Genomic DNA, 18684 nt, shown 5'->3' on the forward strand with positions numbered 1-18684 from the left:
GTGTACAATTCTGGAGACCACATTACCGCAAAGATGTGCTGAGACTTGAATCGGTCCAGCGAATGGCCACACGGATGGTCACGGGGCTCAGGGATCTCCCGTATGAGGAACGGCTGAATAAATTGCAGCTCTACTCCCTAGAGGAATGCAGGGAGAGGGGGGACATGATAGAGACATTCAAGTACCTCACGCGCCGTATCGAGGTGGGGGAGGATATCTTCTTCTTCAAGGAACCCACGCCAACACAAGGGCATCCATGGAAAATCAGGGGAGGGACATTGCATGGCGACACCAGGAAATACTTCTTCACCGAGAGGGTGGTGGATCGATGGAATGGTCTTCCGATGCAGGTGATTGAGGCCAGCAGTGTGCCTGATTTTAAAGCTAAATGGGATCGATAGGTGGGATCTCTTCGCAAAGGGAGGTAGGGGAGGGTCATTGGTGTGGGCAGACTTGATGGGCCTTGGCCCTTATCTGCCGTCACTTTCTATGTTTCTATGTTTCTAACACTCGATAAAACACTTGGGGCATTGTTGCTATTGGCTGATTTCACCACGATGAGATTACGAAGTAGAAACACAACCACACAGAACACAGTACGTTATGTAATGTTCTGGCAAGACAGCAACTCAGAACCTCCCAAACCATAAACACGTTGGTACACCCAGTCCTCAGGGCACACCCAGCTAGGAAGATTTTCCGAATATCCCGGAGACGGACTGGCATACAACAGAGGCAGCACGTTGAACTTTTGCTCATGCATAGTCATTGTAGATATGCCGAAAACAACGTGACTGGCTGGGTGTGTCCTGAAGACAGTCAAAACCCCCTACTCTAAATATTGGACAGCGAAGCGTTTCGCCGAGTGGGTTGGGTGGGTAGAGTATGACTAAGTGTGGGGTGGGGGGGGGATGTCTATCTTGGTAAAGGAACGTGCATAATTGATATGGTTACCCCTTTTTTTTGCATATGCATCAAATTGCATGAAACATGTTTTTGGGGGGCACCAGCACCCCTCATCCTCTCCCTCCCCCACCTCCTCCCACTCATCCCCTCCCCAGGCACCTCCTTCCCTTCCCCATACCTCTAGTTGTTCACCGCTGTGAGCAACGACTTTAATGCACTCTTCGTGGCCGCGTTGCCTCTCCCGCTGATGTCGCGAGGAGCACGTTGAAGTTCTCGTTGCTCGCGTCGGTGAACAGCTAGAGATACAGGGGAAGGGAAGGGGCGGAAATCGTACACGCCTGGTGCTTTAGCCCTACCTTCTATGTTTTGCTCCTTCCCTTTTCCCGCTCTTTTGTTTTTATCGTAACCGACCCATTTTTCTCCTTTCCCTACGTCTCCAATTTTAGATAATTTTGTCTGTTACAGCTACAGCCTTGGCGCCCTGAGGTTGTGGGTTCAAATCCCGCACTGTTCCTTGTGACCCTGGGCAAGTCACTTAATCCCCAGGTACAGTAGAGTGGGAGCCCGCCGTGACAATTAGGGAATAATGCTCGTGTACCTGAATAATTTGTAATCCGTGTAGAATATGCGGAATATAACTTGTTAAATAAACACTAGTAATTGTTCTTGTTTAAATATGTCTTCTCATCATAGCGCACTATGCTGAGGAAGCATGCTCCGTCGTGATGTCACCTATATTTCAGCTGTGCCACCAAGAGGTCAATCCTTCCCCATACCTAAGGAACTGCCACTATGATGTGTGCTCTTGCGCGGATGGTGAGGAGTGCTTGTGCTCCGCGGTGTCCACCTATGCCACGATGTGTGTGAGGAAAGGTATCCTGGTCAGCTGGAGAACCCCCGACATCTGCTGTAAGTCATGTGTCCTCAGAGAAAGTTCTGGATAAGTTAGAGGGGGGGGGTCAGATTAACTTGAGCCCCACTTTTATGCTTCTCCTTCCCTGATTCTCAACGCATTTGCTTAAAATGTCTTTCTGAAAAGAACCAACTTTTACTGAGATTTTTCCCCTCGGAGATCTACCCCTCTGTTCTTTTTTTTTTTTTAAATATCTTTATTCATTTTAAAACCAAAAATAAGTGCAACATATTATACATGCATTTTATACTTTAACAGCGCTTAAAACTATCAAATTATATTTTATGACAAATACATATATCATCCCCCCTTTTTACATATCCAACAATTGCACTCAAATTAAAAGTATTTCCCCACCCACCCTGGACGTGTATGATCAAAGGGCCAAATCACCAATCACAACTTACAGAATTTTGTTAATGGCTCTCAAACATCCATAAATTTCCTATAATGTCCCTGTTGTATGGCCATCATGCGTTCCATTTTAAAATGTGACATAGAGATTCCCACCAAAAAGTGTAATTTAACCGATCGCAGTTTTTCCAATGCCTCAAAATAAGTTGAATGGCAACCCTTGTCATAATAAAGAGGAGTTTATTATTATGGGAAGATATTTGACTTTTGGCCCTCAATATCGTACCAAATAGTATAGTATCGTACGTCAATGCCACAGGATTTTCCAGTACTTCCTTCACTTGATCCCAAATGGATCTCCAAAATTTAAGTATCAAGAGGCAATAGAACAATAGATGATCCAATGTCCCTAAATCAAGATGACAGTGCCAACATCTATTAGACTTGGAACTATCTAATTTCTGTAATCGAACAGGGGTCCAAAAAGCTCTATGTTATAAGAAAAACCATTCTGTTCTAATTCTATGGGGATATAAATTGTCCTGGACCAATCCTTCCTGTGCCTGCTTTGGGAGTATGAAATAAATTTATCTATTTTCCAATATTAGATTATTGTGTCTCACCAACAATTTGGAACACGCTACAATAAAATAATCCTAATAAAACAATGGAGCCTAGAGAGCTGCTGTATTCCCAGAGCCTGAATGGGAAACATTTTTACTTCTTGCTATTAGATCTTATATAACTCACTATATATATTAAAAAAAAAAAAAATCTGGTCTAGTTTAGTTGGAGTTGAGGAATGGGTTTAGCATGTCTTATCCTAAATCTGCGTTGAATGCTCGTAACATCTTCCGATATCAATCCAAGGAGAAGCGAATGGATGTCTAGGATGATATGAGCAAATAAACCAACAGTGGAGATTTTTCAAAGATGCAAGTGGACTCGTTTATTTCAAAACTCTGCTTTGTTTGTACCATGGCTGGACTCGCCTGTGTTTCAGCCCAAACGGTCTGCCTCAGGAGCCTACAAATTGTTGTCACACAAAACATAAAAATTTTTTTAAAAAAAGATAATTTACATACATATCTATAAAAGCATATCAATTAAAACACATGAATAAAAGTATAAATCATGCAAATATTCTATATGAAGAAAAAAATTAAAATTAAAAAAAGAAGAAACGTTAAAACTATATTAAAAAAAACTATATTTAAAAAATCTGGTCTAGTTTAGATGGGGGTGAGGAATGGGTTTGGCATGCCTTATCCCAAATCTGCGTTGAATGCTCGTAACATCTTCCGATATCAATCCATGGAGCGAATGGATGTCTAGGATGATATGAGCGCCATCTGTGGTCCAAAAGAGGTTAAAGCAGAAGGCTCTTTTTCTAGGGTTTAAAAAAAAGTGTAGCCAAGTCTAATGTTTTAAGAAGATTCTTCAGATCTCAGTCCCTGATGAAGCCTCAGCAATAGCATGAAGAGCGGTGCTGACAATTAAATGTGGCATTTTTTCACGAGTTCAGATTAGTGCCTTTAAATTCTTTAATTTGAAGATGGCACTTCTCATTAACAATTCATGTCAATCATGAAATTCATGAAAATCATGTCAATACAAGAAGTTTTTGGATAGAATGTTATCATCCCAGGCAGCTAAATTGAACACATGGCTTGGAAAACCCATACTTGAGGCCACTTCTTACGTTGACTTTAGAAAATTACTGAAGACGCGTCTGTTTGACAAGTTCTAAACCTGAAAGCATGTTCCACCTATCTCACTGACAATTCCCAACAGCTGTCCACATTTTAATTACGCCACTGTTATAACTTTTAGATTTTAGATTTAACTGATGCATTCTTCCAACTGTTATTGTATTTCAGATTGAATGTTTTCCTTGTATCTCAACCGCTTTGAACTGGTATAGCGGTATATAAGAAATAAAATTATTATTATTATTTGAACAGCAGTTAATGGCTTTACTACTTTTGAACTGTTATATTTATATAGAATTGATTTGGGACCGTATAAGTGAAGCCTATTATTTGCCGAAAACTTGCCCCTTGTACTCACTCCTCAGCTGATAAGAAACATAGCAGATAAGAAGAAAGAAATCAGAAGTGTGTGACCCTGCATCTGGACTGGTTCTAGTCCTACAGCTGGAATTGGTACAATGCAGTCTATCCTTTAGGTTCAATGTTTTAATTTTACCATTTCTCAGTTAACTTAGGCTCCAGTAGGGCACCTACCAGCGCCAAAGGTTCGGCACCGTTTATAGAAGATCCCCCAAGGTGTCCGTTTACTGGCTGCATAGCGGAAATGTTTTAGGGGAGTTGCGTTTGAATATAGTTCTGGATCTCTGGTATTTCATTTGCCTTTTGCATTCTTTCCTGACAGCCATGAGTTGCCCGGAAGGGCAGGTTTACCAGCAGTGCGGAACACCATGCAACCAATCCTGTCGCTCCCTGTCCTTCCCTGATGCAGACTGCCAAGAATTCTGCATGGAAGGATGTTATTGCCCTCGTGGGTTATACATGAATGATCAAGGAGAGTGTGTACCAAAGTCACAGTGCTCCTGCTATTATGATGGGGAAGTCTTTCAACCTGACGATGTCTTTTCAAATCATTACACTATGTGGTACGTATAGAAAATGTAAGCTAAAGAAAGATGCAGTTTCTAGGTAATGGTAATCCCAAACGATTCTGTATAGATGGTTTTTTAAAAGTGTTTGAACAAAAACCAGAGGGAACCAACAATTCAAACAAAGCAGCAGAGAAAATAACATAATGGGAATAAATGAGAAGGCGGAGCCTTAAATAGGAAGAAGCATGATTTATTGATGGACCTGATACAGCCCATGTTTTGGCTATTGCCTGCGTCAGGGGTCATATAATAAAGGTTTCCCTCTACAATTCAGACAGAAGACATTGACATCCAAAACTACAAGTGCTATTGGTTGCATTCTCATCTCGTTCTGTAAGGACAGAATATTCAACCCCTGATGCAGGCAATTAGAAAGCTATCAGACCTCTGGCATGGCTGAAGTATTTCAGCAGGACAATTCATCTTTGATTCAGATCATAAGCCGCACATGCTTTTTTGGTAAACCACAAAAATTTTCTAAAGCTGGGTCAACACCTTAGGCTGGCGGTTTAAGCAGGAGACAGTGCCAACCTGATGTGTTTCCAGCACGAGGTCTTACACGTCTGAGTCAGAAAAACAAAACTCTGCTCACTAAAATTTTCATTCCATGGCATGTTTTACAAAATTCATTCTGTTAGTGAGATGCTTAAGTATCTGTGTGCATAGCATTATTTCCAAGTCTTCTGGACTGATGAGACTTCCAGAAAAACATTACACACTCAAGAGACATAATAATGAATTGTATCCCTTTGATATGTTATGTTATGTTAATCAGGTTTTCTATTCCACGTTTACCTATTCAGTTCAAGGTTGGATTACATTTCAAGAGGTTGGGTCAGTTACCCAGGAAGTTACAATGGACAGATTGACATGGACATTCAGTAGAGTTGCTAGTACAATCCTCCCTCCACGAATAAGAAAAATTTGCAAATAACTTTAGGGTCGACTCTGACCCACCCCTGCTTCCCTCCCTCTTTCAAGGAGCAGGGCAGGAGCGATCTTCCTACATTCCTGCTCCATGCAGAGCCACAAACAAAAATGGCTGCCATGAGTTCCTGCTGTAGTCTCAGGCGACTACAGTGAAGCTGGAGCATAGGACGATCGCTCCTTCCCTGCTTCACCACTAGATCACCAGGAAAAAGTAAGTTGTGGAGGGGTACGGGGTGTGGGAGTGGGTCAGAGTCATCCCTAAGTTGTGGAGGATTCTGGGAGGCAGGGGTGGGTCAGTCGGCCCTAAGTAATTTGTGGAGGCCTTAAAAAGTAATTTGTGGCAAGGTCCAGGAGGGGGTAAAAACCACAAATAATCGAAGTCGTGAGTGCCAAACTCGTGACTATGGAGGGGGGAATGTACAGGTAGATCAGATGGTCATAGTTTTAACTATATAGATACAAGTACAAGTAGGCCATTATTGGTTCTTTGTTGTGTCTTAGAGTTAACATTAGACAGTTTAGGAATGTGCTTTTTCAATTACCATTTCAGTTACTTCCAGGTTGGCTCCCTGTCTTGGTACAAAAATGCTTTTAACAGTTTTCTGAATCTGAGATAATAGTCACAAGATCGTAGTGTAAGTGGTAGTTGGTTCCAGCATTTTGCTAATTGATATTGGATGGATAAGTTAGACTTTATATTGTTGCATGCTGGGAATTTTAAGTGGAAAAGATTTCTGGTGGAATATCTGTTGGAGGCACCCTGGAGTAGGGTGGCCAACTCTACTAGGTAGTCAGGGGCATTCTCTCTCAAGATCTTAAAGGCAGAGATGCCTAATTTAAACTTGATCCTTTGGTTATGGGCAGCCAATGTAGTTTCATTTATTAGGGCTGTAGATGTTCCAATTTCCATAGTCCATATATGAGTCTTACTGCTGTATTTTGAACTAGTTGTAGACATGATAGCAATGTTGTAGAGGAAAGAACTAATGTTACATTACAGTAGTCTAGTCGAGGTAGAATAAGGGATTGCACTAAAATTCGGAAAGCCTCTTTTTTGAAGTATTTTCTGATAGATCTTAGCTTTCTCATCCAAGGAAAGATTGTTTTATTATCGATTATGTGGCTTTTCATGGATAGGTGGTTATCAGTTTCTACTCCTAAGATTCGAGATTGTAGTTCTAATGGATAGGTTGTGTCGTCTACTGTGATCCTTGGCATGGGCCAGTCGAGGGTCCTAGCCAAAGGAATTTCGTTTTCTTATTTAGTTTGAGGCAGTGGGTCAAGGTCCGGTTTTCTATGATGCGAACAGGAAGTATGGTTTGAAATGCCCCATTCCAGGAGCTGGGGATCCTCAGTGCTCATCCCACCTGATTAGGGTTACCAGAAATCCAGGAAAACCCAGATGCGTTTAGAGGGCCTCTGAGCATGCCTGGATGACATCACACACATCCGCGCATACTCCAGGCCCTCCAGACGTGGCCGGAGCTGGTTGTAGAAGAGAGGAGGCTTGCTGGGGCGGAATGGAGCAGGGTTATGTGTCTGGGCTTTTCTTTTTTGAAATATAGTAGCCCTACACCTGATGGCATGTGAAGCCGTCCCATATGACATGCGAATCTCTCCTAATTTCATGATTCAAATCCAGTCTGTCACTTAATGATACTGCTCGCAGCCCTGAAATATGGAAGGGAGCAGGTCATGGGCCAGTAGAACTGCGAGTACCTCTCCTTGTTATTGTAAAGGCAACACACACCCAAGAACAGATTTTTTCTTCACCTCTTTGACAGAATTGGACTCATGTGCCCCTTCCCCACTCCTGTTCTCCCTCACTTCTCACCTCTCCTCTCCCTCCCTCATTGCCTGACATGCGCTCTGTTTTCTAAACAGAAAGATGCTTTTGAAGTTTTGTTGACATTGCAGCTCCTGCCACCCAGAACACAAAACCTTATTAAAAAAAAAAAAAAGTATTTAATACCCAATCTATCACCAAATAGAAAAACAAAATCGAAAACCCACAAGAAGGGACGTCTGTGCATCGCCTCAATCAGTTTTAAACCACACAGGTTGCTGATGACAGAGATAAAGATGAAGAAACCTGTTTCTCTGGGCGTAACTAGCATCGCCCACTCATTAGGAGCTCCAGCGACTGTCATTGTGCAATGAAAGTGGCAAATATGATGGTCTGTGATGCCCTGCTGGTGATCTTGAACCGCCTGGGTGCAGGGCCTTTGCTTAAGAGGGATTTAAAGATCATGCCTACCCAGTGGTGCAGCGAGGGGTGAGAGGTGCCCGGAGGGGTGGCTACCCCTCCCCTTCCCTGATCCCCCTGCCACTCGCGCACCCCTCTTCCCTTTTCCCACCCCTCCAGTTGTTCACCGCCACAAGCGACCAGATCTTGAACGTGCTCCTTGCAACCCCGTTGCTCAGCGGTGAACAACTAGAGGTACAGGGGAAGGGAAGGAGGAAATGCGTATGGTGAGGGGCGGAGAGGATGAAGGGTGCCGGAACCCCCCCAGCATGGCACCCGGGGGCGGACCGGCCCACCCCCACCCCCTCTAACTACACCACTATGTAGGAAATTCATCACCCCTAATATAAAGGCAGAGCTTCATTCATTTTTGGGGTTCAGTTACCCCAGTCAAGCATATTCTATGGCCAGAGCTCATTATGCCTTTCCCCATGACCTTCCTGGTTTCGCTTGGCTGGAATATGAAGCTTCTGCCATTGGAGGAAACACTGCAGAAAATTGCTCAGCGGTCAACGATTTGTTGTGTAACAGACTATCCTACCCTGTGCTCGATGTATTGGCATTCCCAGGGGCCTTTGTTAATCCAATAACAAAAGCATCATCCCTTTCCCATTTTCAGCTACTGTGAGAATGGCCTGATGCACTGCAGCGCCAATGAAGTGAGAGGGGCCTACTTTCCAGACGCCTTCTTCAACCAGCCATCTGCGAGAGGTAAGTTCTGGACGCAAAGAGGATATGGACCAAGCACCGTGACTACGGCCATGCAAAATCACCAGATGGGGCTCTTCCAGGCTTTCTATACTGTATACAATATGGATAGCTATGGTGACGAAGTAAGGGTGGGGTGCCCTCTTGGTGGGGGGATCTGACACCTCTCCTTTCCCTGCCCTCATTCCTCTTTAAAACTTCACCAGTGCGAACAACTGCTCTGGTCTGCTGCTCATGCTGGCCCAACTCCCTCTGACATCACTTCCGGGTCAAGGGGCCAAGAAGTGATGTCAGAGGGAAAGCCAATACTGGCACGAGCAGCAGGCAGAGAAGCCGCTCACACTGGCGAAGGTTTAAAGAGGTATGGGGTGGGAAGAGAGGGTGCAAGTCTGGCATGGGAGGTACGGAAGGAGCGGGGTGGAGGAGGGTACGGAAGGAGTACATTACATTACATTGGTGTCTTTTACTCCGCCAATAGCTGGTGGCTCTAGGCGGATTACAATAGGAGGAGATTCTGGTCAGGTCCAGAAGATTACAAGATAGCTATTTGGTTGGAATGATTGGGCTCTGGAGATAGATTGAAGTAACCGGTTATATCATGAGCTTGTCTTGATGCATTTCTTAAATAACATGGTTTTGATTTCTCTTCTGAAGGTTTTGTAGTTTGGTGCTAAGGTCAGCAAATCGGTGAGGTGGTTGTCTAGTTTTGCTGCTTGTGTGACAAGTAGCCGGTCATGCATTTTCTTTCGCGGTATACATTTTATTTGGGGGGGGGGTGAGTGAAGGGGGTCTGTGTTCTCCTTGGTCTGGATGAGTTGTTCCAAATTAGGCGATTGATTAAGTAGACTGGTCCATTGCCATTTAGGGCTTTGTAAAGAATGCAATAGAGTTTGAAAAGTATTTGTGCTTGTATTGGGAGCCAGTGAGTATCTAGGTAGGCCGTGGTGAGGGGGTAGAGAGGAGGGTGTGGGGGGGGCACCACTGCTCCAGGTGCCTCCTACCCTCACCACGCCACTGGATAGCTAGACTGATGTTCACGTTTTCCATCCAGATTGTTGCATTTGAAAGAATATTCATTAAGGGTTGATCATCTTGTTTGGCTTCGTCTTATAAAATTGACGAACGCTGCCTGCAGCTTAAACACCCATTGTAGGATGATTAAGAAGAGGCTATTTTTTTGCTTCCAATTTCTGTATGAATGTCATTCTTTGCACAGAAGGAGGGTAACATTCAAAGTCACTGAGGAAACGGGCATTTGTAAAGTTCTTTGCCACACTGTCTACCATGTCCGCCACACAATGTTTGCTGTTCCATGTCTTCTATGCTATATTTCGTTATGCACGCTTGCCTTATCAATTATGCCAAGTCGTGTCATACTATGTTACCCATGCTTTGTGATACTAGGCTCACCAGACTATTTCTAACCACACCATGTTTGTCATGTTATGTTATACCTCGGGTTACCAGATTTTCCAGACCTAAAATCTCACTTTTATGTTGCAGTGAAAAGAAGCTTGATGTGCAGGCCACCAATGAGCAAGTTTGTGTGTCCCGCCAATGACCCGAGAGCTGAAGGGATAGAATGCACCAAGACGTGTCAGAATTACGATCTAGAGTGTGTGAGCCAGGGCTGCATATCGGGGTGCTTATGTCCCCCTGGAAGGGTAAGAACCAAAGTGGCACCAATTATTTTATTTGCATTTCTTCTATACAAATTATGTTTGTTCTTCTGAAACCAACCGCCTGAAGCACTCTTTGACTGAGGCCATAGGGGCCACAGGGGCATGGGCTCCCCCAAAATTGGCAATCGGAAGTATGGCTCTCCTGTCTCCCCCACTTACCACCTCCCCGGCCGCTGTAATTTAAAATCTTCGGGCAGCCGGCAGCACAACGAAGCAAGACTCCTGTTGTCAGCCTGCCCCGGAAGTGTTCTTTCTGCAGCGTTCTGCCTATGTAGGAAGAGGAAGTGCAACAGAAAGAACACTTCTGGGGCAGGCCAACAGCAGGAGTCTTGCTTTGTTGTGCCGCCGGCTACCCGAAGATTTTAAATTACAGCGGTGGGGAGGTGGTAGGTGGAGGAGTTGGGAACTGGAGAGAGGTTGTATCACAGAATCCAGCTGAGGGGGGGGGACTGGGATTGGGAATGAGGGAAGGACAGATGCTGCATGGGCTGGGGGGATGGGAAAGGAGGGAAAGAGATGTTTAGGTTGGGTGGTGGGAAGGGAGGGAAAGAGAGATGCTGCTGGTGGGTGAGGGAAGAGAAAAAGAGAATTGTTGGACATAGGTGTGTAGAGTGGGAAGGTAAAAGAGATGGTATACATGAGGAAAGGAAGAAAGAGGGAGAATTGCTGCACATGATAGTGGTAGAAAGGAGGGAGGGAGATATGTTACACTGGGAGGGAGGAGAGCTGACTCAAAGAAGAGAGAGATATCAGATTCTGGAGAAGGGTGATAGAAGGAGGGAAGAGAGAGATGTCAGACCACTGGAATGGAAAGGAGAGAGAGATGTCAGACCAGGGAATGGAAGGGAAGGAGAGATGCCAGACTATGGGAAAGAGAGAGATGCCAGACTGTGGAAAGGAGAGGAGAGAGATGTTAGACCACAGGAAGAGGGAGGGAAGGAGAGAAAGATGTCCACCCATGGGAAAGGAGAGAGATTCCAGGCTATGGGAAGGAGAAGAGAAAAATGCCAGACCATAGGAGGGGGAAAGACAGAGATGTCTGACCATAGGAGAGAGAGGGATGAGATGGTAAACAGGAATGGAGGGGAAGGGGAGATGGCGTGGCAGGGAAGAGATAAGAAGAAATTTATGGATAGATGGGAATAGGGGAAAAGAAAGAGGGAGGAGATGGTATACATGGATAGATGGGAAGGGAAGGCATGGAAAAGTAGATAGATTTTGAGAAGAAAGCAAAAAAATGGAAGAAAGTTGAATGTTAAAAGTTAATGCTAAAGATGGATGTAGGACAGAAAGTGAAGAAGGAGAGAAAAACAGCAAATAGATAAAAAGGCCCTGGAAGCAGAGTTAAGAGCACAGACAGAAGGAAGTGCAGCCAGAGACTGGGAAAGATGGTTTGAAAACCAAAATCACCAGGCAACAAAGGTAGGGGAAATGATTTTATTTTTTAATTTAGTGATTGAAATGTGTCAGTTTTGAGAATTTACATCTGCTGTCTATATTTTGCACTGTTTAGGAAGAAATGCCTTTGTTTCTTTTCCTCTGGGGTTGTACTGCATACAGTCTTGAATCTTAGGGCTTCGTCCTTTTAGTTTGTGGTCCTGTATTTGCCTAGGGGTTATCTGTGTTCTGCATGTGTGACCAAGGCCAGGTGTTCTGGTAGGAATGAATGTTGAAAAGCATACAGTATGCTTTGTGTAGCTTAAGTTTGTGGTTAACCATTATGTGTTGTTAATAAGATTATATTGTGTGTACATGTGAAAAATGAATGGAAAAAATGGTGTTACTAATTAGTGCTATTATGGAGGCAGGGTCTGGGGGGAGCTTGGGTGGGGTCTGGGGCAGAGCTTTTGGCCCCCCCCAAACAAAAATGCATTCCGCTGCCTGACTGAGGCAATGAACTGCTGCCACTTATTCACTCTTACCACAACCTCTGGCAACGCATTCCAGAGCGTAACTATTCTCTGAGTGAAAAAAAATGTCCTATTGGTTTTAAAAGTACTTCCCTGTAACTTCATTGAGTGTCCCCCTAGTCTTTGTCATTTTTTATACAGTTTCTATCCAGGCAACTCAAGCTGAGTGAACGAAAACTCAAATTGGCAAGGCAGAAAAGATTTGTAACTTGAGATGCAGTGAAATATCGCAGCCTCTAAATGCAAACTCCAGCCTATAATCAGCGGGCTGACCTGGATTTTGGAACAGAGACCAAAGGCAAACAGCCTTTGCTAAATGGGAGCCATAAGAACATAAGAATTTGCCTCCGCTGGGTCAGACCAGAGGTCCATCGCGCCCAGCGGTCCGCTCCCGTGGCGGCCCATCAGGTCCATGACCTGTAAAGTGATCTTTTGTCTAGAACCTGTTCTTCCCTAGTCCTTTACATCCTTCAAACCCCTTTTCTTTTTATCTATACCCTTTCTTTCTCCTTTATCTGTAACCTTCAATCCCCTTATCCTTCAGGAATTTATCCAGTCCAATTGATGTAGGACCTGCGCCTTGCTGCTTCAAAGGGACACCACCGGGGCTTCCCTCTCTTCCATTTCTGGCTGTCTAAGCTTTGGGAAAACTATAAACTCCCTATCTTCCTACACACACTCTCTCTCTCAGATCTGCTGTTTGATCATGCCAATAAATGTCAATCTTAAGTCTGGCTCTTTCGGTGTTTGCACCAGTTTGCATAGTGTTTGCCAAGGAAATCAAAGAGTAACTTAAAATTAAAAAAAATCCATGACACACCCTACAATTTATCATGCATTCCCCAAATACCTGTGGGCTGGTGATCCCATGAGCCTCACTTCCTGCAGTGAATGGTGGAAGAGGTTTAGCACTAGGTTTTCAAGCTTTTAGACAAAAGCTTGGCAAAATAAGTGGCTTTCTTTGCTTCTTTTCTCTGCCTGCTCTGGTTTGGCGTCCTCCAGTGCCACATAACCGGTGGGACATCCTCTGAAGGTCATTGTGTATCACTGAAAGCGGTGCCACGTGGCAGAGCCACTCCCAGGCTAATCCTTAGAAAAAGAATTTACAAAAGCCGCCTCCTTGGGCCAAGAATATCCTTTGGAGCCCTTTCAATTAGGGATACCAGATTTTCCTGAAGAAAAATTCGGACCCATGGCCACGCCTCCAGGCCTGCCCAGTTCTGCCAGCGCCACTCCCCACACCGCCCCTTAACCTGCTCGTGCGTTGGGACGGCATGCAGAGATGAGACGTGATGACATCACCGTGTTGCATCCGCCCGTTCGCAGATGCTGTCCTGACGTTGGAAGCTTTTCAAAACCCGGACGAAGTGCCAGGACCCCCGGACGTGTCCTCACAAGGAAGGCATGGTTGAGGAAATCCGAATGTCTGGCAGCCCTACTTTCACGAAAACTCATTAGCAGACGGGTTTAGCATGATTTAACATGGGGCTTTTCCACACGCTAACGCCTTTTTCTTGTAGGTGTTGTACTAATATTCGCTTTAGAGCAGTGGTCTCAAACTTGCGGCCCAGGGGCCACATGCGGCCTGCCATATACTATTTTGAGGCCCTCGGTATGTTTATCAAAATCACAAAACTGAAATAAAACCGTTTCTTGATCATATGTCTCTTTAGCTATAAATGACAATATTATTATTAAGACTTAGCCAAAAGGAAAGTTTGACCTCATGCAAAATTGTCATTTCTTTACTAAGACATCAACTATTTTTTCTGAGGCCCTCCAAGGACCTACAAATCCAAAATGTGGCCCTGCAAAGGGTTGGAGTTGGAGACCACTGGCTTAACTGTATCCATGACATCCTGTTTGTCTTTGGGAAGCAGAGCAGAGATTGTGATGTCATAATGCCTCATTCCACCAATAAGAGCCAACCTCATCAGTGATGTCACAATGGCTTGATTGTCCTGTTCTCCCCTCTGCCCTCCAACCCAGCCAGCAGATTAACCCTTTCCCTTAACTCAGTGGTCTCAAACTCGCAGCCACCAGGTCCTATTTAGAGGCCCTCGGTATGTTTATCATAATCACAAAAGTGAAATAAAACAGTTTCTTGATCAGATGTTTCTTTAACTATAAATTACTATTATTAAGACTTAGCCAAAAGGAAAGATTTATAAACTATAAAGAGTTTGACCTCATGCAAAATTGTCATTTCTTTAATAAGACATTAACTATTTTTTCTGAGGCCCTCCAAGTACCTACAAATCCGAAATGTGGCCCTGCAAAGGGTTGGAGTTGGAGACCACTTCCTTAACTGTATCCATGACATCCTGTTTGTCTTTGGGAAGCAGAGCCGAGATTGTGATGTCATAATGCCTCATTCCACCAATAAGAGCCAACCTCATCCCTCCAACCTAGCCAGCTGATTAACTGTTCCCCTTAACTCAGTGGTCTCAAACTCGCGGCCCGCCAGGTCCTATTTTGAGGCCCTTGGTATGTTTCTCATAATCACAAAAGTGAAATAAAACAGTTTCTTGATCAGATGTCTCTTTAGCTATAAATGACAATATTATTATTAAGACTTAGCCAAAAGGAAAGATTTATAAACTATAAAAAGTTTGACGTCATGTAAAATTGTCATCCAAGTACCTACAAATCCAAAATGTGGCCCTACAAAGGGTTGGAGTTGGAGACCACTGCTCTAGAGCATGCTACCTAAAAAAGTTAGATGCTTCCTCATTATCTCCGCTTTATTCTAAAAACAGCGTCCCGACTGTACGCAACGGTAGGCATCCTACTGCCATTTAACAGACCAATTGGGACGCATGTTTTTTTTAAAAAAAATCGATGAGGCAAGGGACGCCTACAATGTAAGCACTGTTTGCATGTGCACAGAGACATTTAGGCATGCCTAAGGTCGGGATAGGAATGCTTTGTGCCGGAAGTGACCTTAGGCATCCATAGGCATGCCTAGGTGCTTCTCTTAGGCGTGAGTCAGGCGCTTCTCGTAGGTGCGAGTCAGACGCCTGTGAAATGCTGGCCTTCATTTAAAGCATCTGTAGAAGAAAATAGACGTAGGTCTGGACACGGTGCCTATTGGTGATTGACATGCGGTGATTTCCAGAATCGGGCCCTGATTGTGAATTTGCTACCTAGCTAACACTTCCACGCCCCATGCCCTTTCTCCACAATAACAAAATAATAAGTAGCGAGCCAGTAGCGTACACTGACGGGTAAATAACTACAAAATCCATAACTCATTGTGTGTTAAGCCTTTTTTGCTGCGTTAAGCATACGTTAGCTCTTTGTCACTTGTGCTCATCAGCGCAGTTTCAAGCAGGAAACAGAAGCTAACATTGGAAATGGGGGCTGACTTCCCCGTCTTTTTCTGCAGGTGCGACACCGAGACAGATGCATTGTTCCCGAGAAATGCCCCTGCTTCCACAACGGTGATGCTTATGCTCAGGGCCAATCTGTGAAGATAGACTGCAACACCTGGTAATTTGCTGACTGCATGATTCTTTCAGTTTTTGTAAGCAAGATTTGGTATCAGAGGTTTCAACCGAAAGGGATGACCTGTTGAATCCACAGATGAAGTAAAAATCCAAAACGAAAGAGCTGTGGAGACCGTGGCAACGCCAGAGGCAAAGCCTTTGCCCACGCTCGGGCACAGGTGTCTATATCCACATACCCTTGAAGAGACTCCACTGGGACCCCTGAGGAAGATGCTTAGGTTGAAACACAGACCATGTTGGGTCCTCTTCGCTGTTTGTGGATGTTTTTTATTGACTCTTTTATACAAAGAAAGTCTGCATCAGTAACATCAGTCTCCACAGCTCTTATGTTTTGGCTTTTTGCTAGTCTCAGGTTCAACATTACTGCAAAAGGGAAGTTCAGCTATAAATATGTTTCCATAAGATATTCAGCCTGCAGTGGTAAGTGGTGTGTCTCACTAAACAGACGCCAGAATGCCAAATGTCAGGGCATACATGGTACATGGTTCCCAGCATTGAATATCCAGGTCACAGTGGTCATTTAGAACTGAGCACCAGTCATATTCAGACCCATGCCTGGTTAACTTCAACGCATAAAGTGAAGGCAGCCTTTTTGGTGTCCAAACAGGACAAAAGGCTACAGAGAAAGCTAGAATGATGCTAGGATGCATAGGGAGAGGAATGACCATTAAGAAAAAGGAGGTACTGATGCCCCTGTATAAGACTTTGGCGAGATCTCATTTAGAATATTGTGTACAATTCTGGAGACCAGACCTTCAAAAAAGATATAAAAAGGATGGAGTCGGTCCAGAGGAAGGCTACTAAAATGGTGCGTGGTCTTCATCATAAGGCGTATGGGAACAGACTTAAAGATCTCAACATGTATTCTTGGGAGGAAAGGCGGGAAAGGGGAGATATGATAGAGACGTTTAAATACCTATGTGGCATAAATGCGCATGAGTTGAGTCTCTTTCATTTGAAAAGAAGCTCTGGAATGAGAGGGCATAGGATGAAGGTGAAAGGGGATAAATTCAGAAGGAATCCTAGAAAATATTTTTTTCACAGAAAGAAGGGTAAATGCTTCGAATGGCCTCCTGGTGGAGACAAAGAGTGTATCTGAATTCAAGTCAGCTAGGGACAAGTATATTGGATCTCTAAGGAAAAGGAGGCGATAGTGGATAGCACGATTTGGCAGACTGTCCCAAGTGAGCTCATGATCTAAGTTTTTGCATTTGGGGCAATGAGCTCTGGTTACGAGAGACTGAAAGTCTTCACACTACGAGGGGGTGCTGAAAAGTTCTCATCCCAACCAGCCAACTACCTAAATTCTGAGCCTTATTTTGCCGCTGTAGTTTGAAAAGAGGGTTATCTTATTTTGTTAAGTGCTAATTTGCACCTTGTTTCAGATCATCGATTGAACCATATCCAGGTCATTCTCTTCTTGGATGGACTGAGAACTTTTCAGTTCCCGCTCATAAGTAGCTTTTTGCTCTGTTTTGTTGTCTTATGAATGGCCTTCTGCTAACGGCACGCATGTCTGTTCTCTTCTAGTGAACAAAACTATAATTACACTTATGGTGAGTGAGAACTGGGGTGTCAGATATGACCAATCTAAGCAAGAACGCTTCCAGGGTCTGTCAGTTCTTCATACATCCCCAATCATTATAATGTAATACTTTTTATAGAAAATTTTTTAAAATGATTTTTTCACTATCATATTTATCAGTGCATCTATCTAGAGTTTTAAAGAACTTATCTTTAAAAAGCTGTGTCTTCATTCCATTGTAAGTAATGGTGGAACATATCGTTTATTCCAACGTTCGATTCAATTCAATACTCCCCTCTGCCAATGTTGGAATAAACGATATGTTCCACCATTACTTACAATGGAATGAAGACACAGCTTTTTAAAGATAAGTTCTTTAAAACTCTAGATAGATGCACTGATAAATATGATAGTGAAAAAATCATTTAAAAAAATTTTCTATAAAAAGTATTACATTATAATGATTGGGGATGTATGAAGAACTGACAGACCCTGGAAGCGTTCTTGCTTAGATTGGTCATATCTGACACCCCAGTTCTCACTCACCATAAGTGTAATTATAGTTTTGTTCACTTTTTTGTTTCAATCTATACGTTTGTTCTCTTCTAGCACATGCCGTAATCGTAAATGGGAGTGTACCGATATCATTTGTGATGGCACCTGCTCGGTCATTGGTACGGCCCACTATCTGACCTTTGATGGGCTGCAGTACACATTCCCAGGGGACTGCCAGTATGTAATGGTACAGGTAAGAGTGAGTTGCTAAAAATTCCTATTGCCCATCCCTCCGACGAGAGGTACAAAATATTTCTGAATGAATGCAGATCAAGGATGGTCATAAAAGACTGGATTCGTTTTAAAAGGCTCAAATTGGTCTATGTGTCCTTGAGAGTGACAATGTATGTGAGTGACATTGCTGAAGGGTTAGAAGGAAAAGTGTGCCTTTTTGCAGATGATACCAAGATTTGTAACAGAGTAGACACCGAAGAGGGAGTGGAAAATATGACAAAGGATCTGCAAAAGTTAGAGGAATGGTCTAATGCCTGGCAACTAAAATTCAATGCAAAGAAATGCAGAGTAATGCATTTGGGGATTAATAATAGGAAGGAACCGTATATGCTGGGAGGAGAGAAGCTGATATGCACGGACGGGGAGAGGGACCTTGGGGTGATAGTGTCTGAAGATCTAAAGACAAAAAAACAGTGTGACAAGGCAGTGGCTGTTGCCAGAAGGATGCTGGGCTTTATAAAGAGAGGCGTAGTCAGTAGAAGGAAGAAGGTGTTGATGCCCCTGCACAGGTCATTGGTGAGGCCCCACTTGGAGTATTGTGTTCAGTTTTGGAGACCGTATCTGGCGAAAGA

General features: G+C 43.8%; 1 protein-coding gene across 1 annotated transcript in view; it reads left to right on the forward strand.

Annotated features, from left to right (window-relative positions):
• VWF (von Willebrand factor) overlaps nucleotides 1–18684 on the forward strand; it is a 221916-nt gene that overhangs the window by 53896 nt on the left and 149336 nt on the right. Inside the window, exons 15-20 of the mRNA XM_033953476.1 lie at nucleotides 1600–1815; nucleotides 4568–4808; nucleotides 8609–8700; nucleotides 10201–10361; nucleotides 15678–15781; nucleotides 17933–18071. Coding sequence (XP_033809367.1) covers nucleotides 1600–1815; nucleotides 4568–4808; nucleotides 8609–8700; nucleotides 10201–10361; nucleotides 15678–15781; nucleotides 17933–18071 — 953 coding nt within the window. The remainder of the gene's footprint in view (nucleotides 1–1599; nucleotides 1816–4567; nucleotides 4809–8608; nucleotides 8701–10200; nucleotides 10362–15677; nucleotides 15782–17932; nucleotides 18072–18684) is intronic.

The sequence above is a fragment of the Geotrypetes seraphini genome, chromosome 7 (assembly GCF_902459505.1).
Source record: "Geotrypetes seraphini chromosome 7, aGeoSer1.1, whole genome shotgun sequence".
Taxonomy (NCBI): domain Eukaryota; kingdom Metazoa; phylum Chordata; class Amphibia; order Gymnophiona; family Dermophiidae; genus Geotrypetes; species Geotrypetes seraphini.